Source organism: Anomaloglossus baeobatrachus, chromosome 4 (assembly GCF_048569485.1).
Source record: "Anomaloglossus baeobatrachus isolate aAnoBae1 chromosome 4, aAnoBae1.hap1, whole genome shotgun sequence".
NCBI lineage: Eukaryota > Metazoa > Chordata > Amphibia > Anura > Aromobatidae > Anomaloglossus > Anomaloglossus baeobatrachus.
The window spans coordinates 611,405,992-611,420,733 of record NC_134356.1 but is presented as its reverse complement, the minus strand read 5'-3'; the positions used below and the strand labels follow the sequence as shown (position 1 = coordinate 611,420,733).

Sequence of the window (14,742 nt, the reverse complement as noted above, 5' to 3'; positions counted from 1 at the left end):
CGGGGACGAACACCTTCAGTTCGTGGCACTGCCTTTCGGCCTGGCGACAGCCCCACGGGTCTTCACCAAGGTCATGGCAACAGTGGTAGCAGTCCTACACTCTCAGGGACACTCGGTGATCCCTTACTTAGACGATCTTCTTGTCAAGGCCCCCTCTCGGGTGGCATGCCAACACAGCCTGAACATTGCTCTGGAGACTCTCCAGAGATTCGGGTGGATCATCAATTTCCCAAAGTCAAAATTTACACCGACCCAGTCGCTGACATATCTCGGGATGGAGTTTCATACTCTCTCAGCGATAGTGAAACTTCCGCTGGACAAACAGCGTTCACTACAGACAGGGGTGCAATCTCTCCTTCGAGCCCAGTCGCACCCCTTGAGGCGCCTCATGCACTTCCTAGGGAAGATGGTGGCAGCAATGGAGGCAGTTCCATTTGCGCATTTTCATCTGCGTCCACTTCAATGGGACATTCTCCGCAAATGGGACAAGAAGTCGACGTCCCTCGACAGGAACGTCTCCCTTTCTCGGGCAGCCAAGGCCTCCCTTCAGTGGTGGCTTCTTCCCACTTCTTTGTCGAAGGGGAAATCCTTCCTGCCCCCATCCTGGGCTGTGGTCACGACGGACGCGAGTCTGTCAGGGTGGGGAGCGGTCTTCCTCCACCACAGGGCTCAGGGTACCTGGACTCAGCCAGAGTCCTCCCTTCAGATCAATGTTCTGGAGATAAGGGCAGTGTATCTAGCCCTAAAGGCGTTCCAGCCGTGGCTGGAAGGCAGGCAGATCCGAATTCAGTCGGACAACACCACGGCGGTGGCATACATCAACCACCAAGGCGGCACACGCAGTCGGCAAGCCTTCCAGGAAGTTCGGCGGATTCTGCTGTGGGTGGAAGCCACAGCCTCCACCATCTCCGCAGTTCACATCCCGGGCGTAGAAAACTGGGAAGCAGACTTTCTCAGTCGCCAGGGCATGGACGCAGGGGAATGGTCTCTTCACCCGGACGTGTTTCAAGAGATCTGTTGCCGCTGGGGGAAGCCGGACGTCGACCTAATGGCGTCCCAGCACAACAACAAAGTCCCGGCATTCATGGCACGGTCTCAAGATCACAGAGCTCTGGCGGCAGACGCATTAGTTCAGGATTGGTCGCAGTTTCGACTGCCTTATGTATTTCCTCCTCTGGCACTGCTGCCCAGAGTGTTACGCAAGATCAGGTCCGACTGCCGCCGCGCCATCCTCATCGCCCCAGACTGGCCGAGGAGGTCGTGGTACCCGGATCTGTGGCATCTCACGGTGGGTCAACCGTGGGCACTACCAGACCGACCAGACTTGCTGTCTCAAGGGCCATTTTTCCATCTGAATTCTGCGGCCCTCAACCTGACTGTGTGGCCATTGAGTCCTGGATCCTAGCGTCTTCAGGGTTATCTCAAGAGGTCATTGCCACTATGAGACAGGCCAGCAAACCAACGTCCGCCAAGATCTACCACAGGACGTGGAGGATCTTCTTATCCTGGTGCTCTGATCAGGGTTTTACTCCCTGGCCATTTGCCTTGCCCACTTTTCTGTCCTTCCTTCAATCCGGAACGGAAAAGGGTTTGTCTCTCGGCTCTCTTAAGGGACAAGTCTCGGCGCTCTGTGTTTTTTCAAAAGCGTCTAGCCAGGCTTCCGCAGGTACGCACGTTCCTGCAGGGGGTTTGCCACATAGTCCCTCCTTACAAGCGTCCGCTAGAACCCTGGGATCTGAACAGGGTGCTAACGGCTCTTCAGAAACCACCTTTCGAGCCAATGAGGGATATTTCTCTTTCACGCCTTTCGCAGAAGGTGGTCTTCCTAGTGGCAGTCACATCACTTCGGAGAGTGTCTGAGCTAGCTGCACTGTCATGCAAAGCCCCCTTCCTGGTGTTTCACCAGGATAAGGTGGTTCTGCGTCCGGTTCCGGAATTTCTCCCTAAGGTGGTATCCCCTTTTCATCTCAATCAGGATATCTCCTTACCTTCTTTTTGCCCTCATCCAGTTCACCAATGTGAAAAGGATTTGCACTTGTTAGATCTTGTGAGAGCACTCAGACTCTACATTTCTCATACGGCGCCCCTGCGCCGCTCGGATGCGCTCTTTGTCCTTGTCGCTGGCCAGCGTAAAGGGTCGCAGGCTTCCAAGTCAACCTTGGCTCGGTGGATCAAGGAACCAATTCTTGAAGCCTACCGTTCTTCTGGGCTTCCGGTTCCTTCAGGGCTGAAAGCCCATTCTACCAGAGCCGTGGGTGCGTCCTGGGCATTGCGGCACCAGGCTACGGCTCAGCAGGTGTGTCAGGCGGCTACCTGGTCGAGTCTGCACACTTTCACGAAACACTATCAGGTGCATACCTACGCTTCGGCAGATGCCAGCCTAGGTAGGCGAGTCCTTCAGGCGGCGGTTGCCCACCTGTAGGAAGGGGCCGTCTTACGGCTCTTTTACCGAGGTATTCTTTTACCCACCCAGGGACTGCTTTTGGACGTCCCAATTGTCTGGGTCTCCCAATGGAGCGACAAAGAAGAAGGGAATTTTGTTTACTTACCGTAAATTCCTTTTCTTCTAGCTCCTATTGGGAGACCCAGCACCCGCCCCTGTTCCCTTCGGGCTGTTGTTCTTTTGTGTACACATGTTGTTCATGTTGAATTGTTCTTGGTTCATGGTTTTCAGTTCTCCGAACATCCTTCGGATTGAATTTACCTTAGACCAATTTATAAGTTTCCTCCTTCCTGCTTTTGCACCAAAACTGAGGAGCCCGTGATGCACGGGGGGGGTGTATAGGCAGAGGGGAGGGGTTTACACTTTTAAGTGTAATACTTTGTGTGGCCTCCGGAGGCAGAAGCTATACACCCAATTGTCTGGGTCTCCCAATAGGCGCTAGAAGAAAAGGAATTTACGGTAAGTAAACAAAATTCCCTTCTTTCCGCAGGTAGCTGCGGGATTTCACTCCATTGAGTGCAATGTAATCGTGAAATCCCACAGGGAATAACGTAGGCAGCAAATTCTGTGCGGTTCATTGCGTTTTCCTGCGTTATTCCCTCCGGTATTTCACGGTTTACCTGCGGTAATGTACATCGCTGCCTGCGGTTTGCAGGGAAGTGATGTCAATATGCCAGGAAGAGGAAGCGGAGCACACTAAACACACACATCAGACAGACATCACAGACATAGAACACAGACATATAGAATACACACAGATCGCACTCACACACAGACATATAGAATACACATAGAAAGCTAACGGACATATAGAAAAAAAAGACCACGTCTGCTCCGCCGTATTTTTACACAGCAGTGGCTCGGTATTCTCAGGCTGGGGAGGGCGAGGGGCAGGGTTAATGCCCCCCCCCCCCCCCATCCTCCCCTCCCGCAGCCGAGAATATCAGTCCGCAGCTGCCCCGGGACTGTCACATCCATTATGTGGCAGTACTGGAGTGTCCCCAGCTCTTCCTTTTGCCGTGATGCGGTGGTATATCAGGTAATATAAGGAGTTAATGGCGGCGGATCGCCGCCACTAAGTCCAGGGTTTATCATGGCAGCGTCTATGTCACAGCTGACATGATCAACCCATAAGTAAAGTGAAAAAACACACACACCGAAAAAGCCATTATTTTAAATAAAACACAAAAAAGCCCCTGGTTCACCATTTTATTAACCCCTCCCAAAACGCACAGCTCCGGTGTAATCCACGTCCTGCGATGCTCGCATCCAGCTGCGGCTGACACTGACACAGCGCTGAATGCAGCCTCGCAACGAGACAGCAGAGGTAACCACAGGTCATTTCCCACGGCCGGTAATGTGAACTCGCATTACCGCTCGGGAGAAATGCAGAGTGTGCTCACAGGGATTCTATCTGTCCCGCTATCTGTCCCGCTATCTGTCCCGCTATCTGTCCCGCTATCTGTCCCGCTATCTGTCCCGCTATCTGTCCCGCTATCTGTCCCGCTATCTGTCCCGCTATCTGTCCCGCTATCTGTCCCGCTATCTGTCCCGCTATCTGTCCCGCTATCTGTCCCGCTATCTGTATCTCAGAAGGAAATTACTTTTTTTTTCTTCAATGTGCTTTATTGCATTGAATGCATTAAAGCACATGCGGCAAAACCGCGGCAATACCGCGAACAGTACCACGGTAAAACTGCAGCAGACCGTGGCAAACCGCATGCGATTTTCGGGTGTGGTTTGCCGCGGTTTTTTACCGCGGGTGCGGTAATCTTTCAGACCCGGCGGAATTTTCTTAAGAAAATTCTGTTTTCCAATGCGCACAGGGCCTTAGAGTATATTTCATGTTCATTTTTAACCTGTTCACATTTGTCAGGAAGTGCCGTCAGTTTTCTCATATTAGATTATACGGTCATGCCTTCTGACTGAGCACTCCTTCCCACCAGCTTATGGCGATTCTTAATTTTCCATTAGTAGGTTCTTGGCCCACTCATAAAATTGTAAGCGTTTCATCCTGGGTAGAGGCATTTAGATAGGGACCTGGCAAAGAGATACGCCTTGATGCTGGCTGCTGGGCTGACATAATACTGGCCATTAGGTGCCTCAGATTTTTTATTTGATCTCCTTAGCAGTAATGCACTGCTTGCATACCTTAGCATCTCAGATTGAAGTTGTATATCTGTTATATTAGTAATATTCATTATTTGCCTCTCACTTACTTACACTCACTTACCTCTCTTCATCCTCCACTTGCAGATCATGATTGACATTGATGGGAAGCAGGAATGGAGGGATTGCCTAGATGTTCCTGGTGTGCGCTTGCCCCGGGGATATTACTTTGGGGCTTCAGCAGCTACTGGAGATCTTTCAGGTAGGATGAAATTAACCATTTCCCAATGTAGCCTATTTTTCTTTTTTTTTATCCTTTATTTATTTTATTTTTTTTTTTTTTCTAGGACTATTTTTTTTTTTAATATATTTTCTACGATTTAGCCGTTGGAGGGCTTGCTTTTACTGTCATCAGTTGTAGTTTAGAATGACACCATTCATTTTTATTTTCATTTAATTTACTGAAAAGTGTAGATAAATTCCAAGAGTGTTGAAAAAAATATGCAAATGATGAACTTTTGAGATGCTACGGTCAAACAGCAGCAATTGAACCCGAGCTTAGAAGCAAATATTGGCTGTGAAATGTGACTGGAATCTGCCTAAAGGGGGCTTTACACGCTATGATATCGTTAATGTTTGATCGTCGGGGTCACATTGTTAGTGACGCACATCCGGCGTCATTAACAATATCGCAGCGTGTGATACTTACCAGCGACCTTAGGCGACCTCAAAAATGGTGAAAATCGTTCACCATGGAGAGGTCGTCCCAAACTCAAAAATCGGTAAGGGTTGTTTAGCGTTGTGAGTCATCGCTCATGCGGCAGCACACATCTCTGTGTGACACCGCATGAGCGAGGAACGTCTCCTTACCTGCCGCCGGCCACAATGCGGAAGGAAGAGGTGGGCGGGATGTTTACATCACGCTCAGCTCCGCCCCTCCGCTTTGATTGGCCGGCCGCTGTGTGACGTTGCGGTGACGTCGCTGTGATGCCGAACGTCCCTCCCCCTTGAGGGAGGGATTGTTCGGCAGTCACAGCGACTCCGCCGACCAGGTAAGTATGTGTGACGCTGCTGTAGCGATAATGTTCGCTACGGCAGTGATCACAAACAATCGCATGCACAACGGGGGCGGGTACTTACACGCTTGCTATCGCTACAAATTGCTAGCGATATCGCTACCATGTAAAGCCCCCTTTACTTGAGTTTGTCCCATACACCTACAAACTATCACTGCGTTTCCCAGAACCCCCCCTCCCCCCCCTCCCTTGATAGTCATACTAAGCAGACCCCTGGGCGTCTGCATCGCACCCAGGTACTTCGGCGATCTTCGGTGGGTGCTCCCAGCAGGTGTGCTCCATGCAGTCATCCCCTGCTTCTGGTCAACACACCTACATGAGAACACACACACACACACACACTACATCCGACTATACCAATTGCTTCCAGCCAGCAGAGGATGCTGGGACACAGTGCAACTGAGTGCGAGGACCTGCGGTGGAATGCATAGAGGATGTGGTGAGTGTAGGTGTGCGATCTGGTGTGAGTGTGCGTTCCACTGCAGGTCCTCCCGTTTGTGGTCTGGTGACTGATTGCGGGGTCTTCTCGCTTTCTTTTGGGGGTGTCTACTTTCTATAATGAAGTGTCTTGCAGTATTCTTTAACTTTTTTAGCTGCATGGACACTTTGTTATAGTACCGCGACTAGGGCTTATTTTTATGCCTTATATTAAAGCCAAATGCTGAAAACTCCTGCTACGGCTTATTTTCGGGGAAACACGGCACATCCTATGTGGAACGGGGTTAAAGGGTTTCTTCTATTTGGATAATGCCTACTTGTTTAGAAGTCCAATACAATAAGCTGATCACAAAGTGTTCTCCTGCTGGGATCCTCGGTGATTTCTGTAATCTGTGGTGAAACCTGACAAAGTGTCAATTTGTCTTCAGCGCTACCATAGATGTAACCGTGCGTTACAGTGTGTATTCACATCACTGAATTGTGTGTAATGGAAGACAGGAAGGGTCCTCCGGGATGAGGGACGCTCTCAATAGATGAGGATCCTGACAGAGGAACCCTGTCTTTTGCCTCCTAATAAGGGATATGAAATTAAACCAAAGATCACTTTTATGTGGGTTAATGGGATTTTGGTTTTAAAGAGAACCCGTCATGTGTAAAAATGCTATTTACCTGCAGATATGGAATCAGTAGGTCGATAGCATTGCAGTGGTGCCCGGCCACCTGACTAAAAGCCCGGCTACTGGGAGGAAACCAACTTCTATCCTTCTAGGAGCCGTCTTGCTTTATGCCTGCTTTACACGAGTCGACCGATCGTGCGATTTCACGAACGATCGTACCCGCCCCCGTCGTATGTGCGTCACGGGCAAATCACTGCTCGGGTCGCACAAAGTCGTGAAACCCCCGTCACACGTACTTACCTGCTGAGTGACCTCGCTGTGGGCGACGAACATTCACTTCCTGAAGGGGGAGGGACGTCAAACAGCCGCCGGCCAATAGAAGCGGAGGGGCAGAGATGAGCGGGACTTAAACATCCCGCCTACCTCCTTCCTTCCGCATAGCCGCCGGGAGCCGCGGGACGCTGGTAAGCTGTGTTCATCGTCCCCGGGGTGTCACACGGAGTGATGTGTGCTGCCCCGGGTACGATGAACAATCGGCGCCATTTTAATTAAACAATTTTTTAAAACTGAGCGACGAGTACACGGCTCACGATTTGTGTGCGATACTGCGTCGCTCGGCGGTGTCACACGAGACGACGTCGTGAATGATGCCGGACGTGCATCACGAAAACCGTGACCCCAACGATGCATCGCACATAGTCTCGTGTAAAGCCCGCATTAGTCGTGGGGATTGCACGGAGCAATCAGTCATCGCTCACTGGACTATGAGCGGCAGGTAAATTGCATTTTTGCACGATTGGTTCCCTTTTAATAGTGATTACTATGTCAGTCAGTGGTATGAAACAGCTGGGAAACTCTGTGGCCTACACAAATAATGTCCTGTCATCTGCACAGACAACCACGACATCATCTCTCTGAAGGTGTACCAACTGAGCGTGGAGCGCACCCCTGCGGAGGAAAAGATGGACAAGGAGGTCTTCATCCCGAGTGTGGACAACATGAAGCTGCCAGGCGGTGGGTCCCCGGGTATCGCGTCCTCCTGGGTTTTGTGGACTTATTCCATGATCTAACCTTTGTCTGGTTGCTGTTGCAGTGGATGACTCGGATGAGTCCATGAGTGGCTTTACAATCTTCCTCATCGTCTTCTTCACGCTGCTCGGTGTGGTCTTCGCTGGCGTCATACTGCTCATCGTGTACAACAAGTGGCAGGAGAGGAGCCGGAAGCATTTCTATTGAGTCCACGATCGCGCCTGCCACGTTCTCAGTTTCCCGGGGGAACCGATGAGACTTGGAGACAACGTCCCTGGTGGAGAGTCATTCTGTGAATGGGTCGGAGTATGAATCCAGCTGGAGACGCCGCTCCTGTTGGTTTTTAACACTGGTTTGTTATTTTGTTCGCTGCTGCTGAAGACTCGCCTATCTGTAACAGATCCATGAAGTTTTCATATTTGCCTGAATTTCTACATGTCACCTACACACAGCGGTGGCAGCCGGGTGGACCAGCTGTCACGGGTATGTTGTCTATGGGTTTACTAATGGCGGCAATTCAGTGGTCGTGCCTCTGCTGTGTGTAGGTGATGGGGGAACTATTGAAGAACAAGCAGAATGGACGATGTCTTGTCCCCGGCACTCTCTGTACACTGTAGGTTTATATGTTATACATTTGTGTGATCTGTTAATGTTTCTCCATATCAGACTGAAAGCGGATCGGACCACAGTAAGATGTGAGCTCACGTGCCTTCAGGATCCGGCGTTCGCTCTCATCGTCTGACAGGTCTAGTTTAATAAATACTTAGTATTTCCCATAAAATAACATTTCTGAAGCATCTTTCAAAGAATTCTGCATTGTTCTGTTCCACTGTTATCCCTCCTAAAAATGTATAAATAGTTGACAACTGGGTGTTACCGTTCCCCTTGTTAATGAGGCATTTCGCTACAAACTTGTAAACTGTAGAGTTAATGCTGACAGCGTAAGGCTGGATTCACATACAGTATCCGTATTTCGCTCTCCGAGTAGAGACGGTTCTGCACGGACCGGCCGCAGGTCTCCTGACCCAAACTCTGCACCCTTAGATACGCCTCTGAGGATGTCGAAGGTCCGGAGACTCTCGGCTGGTCAGTGACAATGCGGCCATAGAGTTTGGACACTCCCCGTTGACAATGGTAACACCCAGTTGTCTATTCATCAATTTCCAGGAGGAACTACTGAGACAGCAGAACACTGATTACAAAAAAAAAGATTCTCCAGTTTTGTTATTTCCTGGAAAGTTCAAGGTTTTAGTTAGAAAGAAGCAGACAGGGCTACTGTATTAGTTTTTAAATGAAAAGTTAAAATATATATTTTATTTTTGATAGGATAATAAACCCATAACTGTAATGCTGCGTTCGCCGCCCTGTTCAATGGTCCCGTCAGGGCTTTCGTCCGAACCCCCCACAAACGTATGCGCAGACTGGGCCATTGACTATAATGGTGCAGATAGTCACTGTGTGCTCTGATGTGCACCGTTTCCGGAAGTATACGCTTAGTGGAGGCGGACACCCAGACTTAGTCAATGGCCCCGTCAGCGCACACCGAAACCGGTTTTGCAGGGGGTTCAGACGGAAGCTCCAACGGGACCACTGAACAGGGGGAGGAACACAGTGTGAAAGTGGCCTAAGAGGGTGAATGCCCAGCGGTCCGTCCCGAGGGCAGTGCTAACACAATGTGAATCCATGGCCCTCCTTCCGTCATAACCACTAGAAGCGACTGTTCTTCAAAAAGGTTTTTCAGGATAAAAATAAAATTGTCTGTTTTTGTTTTTAAGAATTAATTTTTCCCATTTCTAGTTTAATATTGCTGTTCTGTGCTGCAATACCAGGCACGACCTCTGGGCTGGTGTGGCACTGTTTTCTAGAAGAAAGTAAAATAGTCAAATTCCCGCGTGCATTATGGGATTGTCTAAAGCCCGGGGAAGAGATTCTGTTATAAGAAGTTGGAAATCCAACTGCGCCATGTATGTAGCTATACAACTCTTCTTGTTTTATTTTTGGGTTGTCTCTAATTCGCGTTTTTATAAAGAAGGGAGGGCGCTGGGGCTATAAGCTGACGGCCATTGCTTACTTACACCAGCCAGTCATTTTTCCTGTACCTCCGGGTACAGCTACTTGCTGCCTTCTCGCTGGTTTTATTCTTCTACAATCAGTCCGATCCCAGCCCTTGTTTTTCTGATACTTGAAATCTGTACCCTCACTGCTTGCTGGGGGCATTAAATCTCTCTGATGACATTTTGCATCTTTGCTGCCTATTATTTGCCCTCTGCTCTTATGGGGGGTGTCTGGGACTAAATCTGCACTGCAGCCCTCCGCACAGTCACCCCAGGACAAGCCGCTGTGTCTGATGCACAATAATGGGGTCACCGTCCCTTTATTCCTTCGTGAGGCTCAGACGCCCACGGTTGACCATGAATGGCAAATGTTTTGTCAATAAAAGCCCTATTTATTAATTCCTGAGTAACTTTAAAAAAACAAAAAAACAAAAAACAAACACAGAACCCTGTAGGCACACTGGGCCTCAGATCCGTGTCCTCAGGCCGCTGTCCTCTCCGCTCACACATTGACGTTTATTTTTGACACCTTTGATGTCTTGTATGCCAATCACGTGCTCTCTTTTTTTTTTTTTTATTTAACCTATTGTGTGAATATTGTAAATTCTCCTTCCTTAGAGGAGGAGGCTACACCTTTTATTTTTTTTAGCAGCTCTTTTTTTCAGGATTTTTTTAAACATGACATTACAGTCTCAACAAAAAGGTCAAAGTTTTTTATAATTTTCCAATATAATTACTGTTTTCATGATCGTGGCTTGCACACCTTTTAAAGTGGTGGTTCTAGAAAGGAAAAAAAAATATAAAATATATATATATATATATATATATATATATATATATATATATATATATATATATATATATATATATATATATATATATATAATATATAATATATTTTACACAAAGAAGCAATAGAATTCAGCATTTGAACCTCCTGGGCCTTAGCTCACCCGATAGCCATAGTCCTGCACGGATACGGATGGGAGTATATCCAATAATAGCAGAAAGAGTGGAGGACATCCATCAATGACTTTGGTAAACACAGGTGCCGTAGTAAAAGTTCCTTCTTTATTGGCAATTCCTTAAAAATACAACGACCCACAAGGCTCAGGAACAAAAATGTTAGTCAGCAGAGAGACCGCAGATGGAACTACGCGTTTCGGCGGCCTTTTCCCTCTTCCTCACGGTCCTAACCAGGTCCTAACCGTGATGAAGGCGGACAAGGCCGCCGACACGTGTAGACCCATCTGCGGTTTCTCTTCTGACTAACATTTTTGTTCCTGAGCCTTGTGGGTCGTTGTATTTTTAAGGAATTGCCAATAAAGAAGGAACTTTTACTACGGCACCTGTGTCCACCAAAGTTATTGATGGATGTCCTCCACTCTTTATGATTTTATTTATATATAATATATACAGGGTGATCCAAAGGTAGGTGGACAGTATGTGTAATAGGGTTATCAAGTATGGTGTAAAGTGTAACTGACTCAGTAGCCCTTAGCAACCAATCAGATTCCACCTTTCATTTTCCAAAGAGTCTGTGAAAAATGAATTGGTTGCTAAGGGCAACTGAGTCAGTTTCACTTTACACCATACTTGATAACCCTATTACACATACTGTCCACCTACTTTTGGACCATCCTGTATATACTGTATATATCTCTATCTATCTAACACACACACACACACACACCTACCTGCACCTTCCGATAGAATCTTGGGTTTCTTCATGTTACCATTGATGAGCTTTATTTGTCGAAACTATATCGCCCCTAATATGCAGTAATTCTACCTCTGAAGCCCCCCCAATTTATATATTTTCTTTTTTAAGGATACAATAATTGAGATTTCTCAAAAGCAGCCATCTCCGGCCTGTAGTTCTGCAATTTACAGCACACTGGGAGTTGTAGTTCCACAACAGCTAGAGAGTCACTGCTTTACGCTATGTTCGCACAAACCTATCTACTGCGGAGCTGCTGTATATGTCGGGAGCCGCACATTACACCCGTTTACATTGCAGAAGGGGAAGTCCAGACTAACACCTGCAGGGTAAATTGATACCTAAAGGCGTCAGATCTTGTGATTTTTACGCTGCAGACATATTTCACATCATGTGGATGATATATGCTTAAAATCTTACGCACTATGCTGGCACTGGGAAAACACAGTGGATTTCCCATCCCAAAAATTCGCTGTTTTTGTTGTACAAGAATGTGGCCTTAAAAAGGTTTTCCAGGATGAGATTATTGGTGGTCTATCCTGATCAACTCATTGCAGGGACCCTGCTTCTTTCTTGCTCACTAGGCAGAGCTGCATACGTTTAGATGAGGCTACAGCTCAATCCCATTCATTGCCCCTTTAATCAGCTATTTGCTGGGGATGCTCAGAGTTGGACGCCCTTCTACCTAAAATTTTAGTCCTGGAAAAAAAAAAAAACCTTTAAAATATTTCTATTAAATGTGACACTTGTGTGTCTACTAATCATTACATGGACGATGAAGCGCTTAGGCTACTTTCACACATCCGGCTTGAGCTCTGCGGCTCAATCCGGCTGTGCAAGCTATGCAACGGATGCGGTGAAAACACCGCATCCTTTGCATAAGTTTTTCCTTTGCGGCCAGTCCGGTTTTTGCCGCTTGCGGCATGCTACTGAGCATGCGCAGTGGCAAAAACCGCATGCGGCGGCCGGATGCGGTTATTGCCGCATCCGGCCGCCATAGGCATGCATTGAAAAATGCGCCGCATCAGCCGAATGCGGCACAATGCGGTTCTTTTTGCCGCACGAAAAAACGTGCCAGGCAACGTTCCATCCGGCCGCCGCATCGGCTAAATCTGCTGCATGCGGCAAAAACCGGACGGAACGCAAGGCCATGCGGCACTAATTAAAGTCTATGCAGGAAAATCGCAACCGGCAGCAAAAAAAACCGGTTGCGATTTTCCTGCAAAGTGCCGGATTGTGCCGCATAGCAAAAACCGGAGGTGTGAAAGCAGCCTTAGACATCTACTTCCACATATGGAGAGGGTCTCCTCATTATGTAAGGCTGGTTTCAGACGTGAATACCCATGTTATCTTATGCTGTACTCACACAGTCGTGTGACCCCTCATGGCCCCGCACTCACACATGCAGACATGTCCGTTTTTTTTCTCCGGCAGCACGGGTGTCACACGGATCGCACACTTATGTGATCCGTGTGACATCAGTGTGACACGTACCGGAGAAAACAAGTGTCTCTGAAATAAAAAGGTTTTCTATATTCACCTGTATCCAGCGCTGTTTTCTTCGGCTCCTGACCGCCACTCATACTCATTGACTATTCACTGCAGTAAAAAGCTGGAAGCCGGAGCAACACTGGGGACTTCAGTGCCGGGGACCGCATCGCTGGAGACAGGTGAGTGTGTGTATGTGTATGCATCGCCGGTGACAGGTGAGTATTCGGCAAGCAGTGTGTGTGCAGTGATGTCCAGGAGTTCATTACAATTCCCAATGAACTCTAATGAACCCGTGAAGTCACCGTCCTGACACCCGGTGTAGCGCGGGTGTCATCAGGATGCCATCAGAGTTCATTGGGAACTCCAATGACCTCCTGGACATCACTGCACATACACTGCTTGCTGAATACTCACCTGTCTCCGCGGTGCTGTCCTCGGCGGTGTTGTACCCGATTCTGTCCCCTCGATGCTCCGGCTTCCAGCTCCTCAGTGCGGTGAATAATCAATGAATATAATGAGCGGCAGTCAGAAGCAGGAGACGGCAAAGCCGAAGAAAACAGCGCTGGATACAGGTGAATATAGAAAATCTTTTTATTTCAAAGACTACACGTATGCAAACAGAGATGTCACACTCGTGACCATAACCGTGTGTGTGGCTTGTATCTGATTAAACACGGACGTCTGAAACCGGCCTAAGAACGTAAGGCTCGGCCGCGGCAGTGCTCCAGCTGTAGCCATGCCACTAGAAATTGGGTGCGTTTTCTTATACTACTAAGCTTTGTGCTGCCGGTGATGTAGGTGCTGAGATGGACATCTGCTTGGAGATAAACCCCCAGAGGAAGAAGGTCTGCCTGTCATGGCAGCTCCCATCCTGTCCACACATGTATTCATTACATAGCTTTTCACAAGTTTTTGGTATGATGGGTGGGGGGGTATGTCGGGGGAGTCTATTAGACTATTCTGTGAACAAGCCTGTTCCATCTTCTGACATGTCTATTAGGGTTCGCTCACGTCTGCGTATAAAAAAAATCGCTCCGAATTTCATCCAGAAAAGTGGGGCAAGTGAAGTCCATTTGATATTCCATATGTCATGCCAGTGCAATGAGATTTTTTTTTTTTTTAATCGCATTGTACTCGACGTGTTTATACGCAGATGTGAGCACTCACTTAGTAGTGGTTACTGCTTGTCCCCATGAACATTTTTTTTTTCTGTAACTCCGTGTTGTGCCATTCTCTGTTATTCCTCTTGGAAATAGATGAATATATTGTCAATTTTGTATTTCTACTCATCTTGTCTATTGGGATGTATCCCTGTACAGCCTGTCCAATCAGAGCTGATGGTGTCAGACTCAGTAGGGAATCATATTGCCCTTTTGTCAGTTTGTTCATATCTTTACAGGAGGAATAACAGTGGGGGTAACACCATGAACAGTTCAAAGTAATTTAATGAGGAATTACATGTATTTACTTAAAGGGGTTGTCCAGTTGTCCAGGCTCAGGGCATATGTCTGCAGGCACTCTAGATGACTACACACTTGTGAATCCTCACAGTGCGCAGTGTGAACACTATCAGGATTTTTCGGTGCTAGTGCAGGGAGGGGCGATAATGAGATCATAAATATGCAATTTCCATACTTCCAGCCACATTCCGACTAGACATGTCTTGCCTTGCTTATTTCACTTGTTTTCAGTGAGTCTGCTCATGTCTAGTCTTCATGTATCCGCATATATTCAAATTGCATACTTGTGCTAACGCACATGCGTC

The 14,742-nt window shown here is 47.9% G+C and overlaps 1 protein-coding gene across 3 annotated transcripts in view; it reads left to right on the top strand.

The window, feature by feature from the left end:
* Nucleotides 1-10,206, top strand: part of LMAN2L (lectin, mannose binding 2 like) — a 67,421-nt gene extending 57,215 nt beyond the window's left edge. For all 3 annotated transcript variants that reach the window (XM_075346208.1, XM_075346207.1, XM_075346206.1), the window contains 3 exons: nucleotides 4,700-4,814; nucleotides 7,578-7,697; nucleotides 7,777-10,206. In XM_075346208.1, coding sequence (XP_075202323.1) covers nucleotides 4,700-4,814; nucleotides 7,578-7,697; nucleotides 7,777-7,919 — 378 coding nt within the window. In that variant the 3' untranslated portion in view covers nucleotides 7,920-10,206. The remainder of the gene's footprint in view (nucleotides 1-4,699; nucleotides 4,815-7,577; nucleotides 7,698-7,776) is intronic.
* Nucleotides 10,207-14,742: the final 4,536 nt, after the last annotated feature.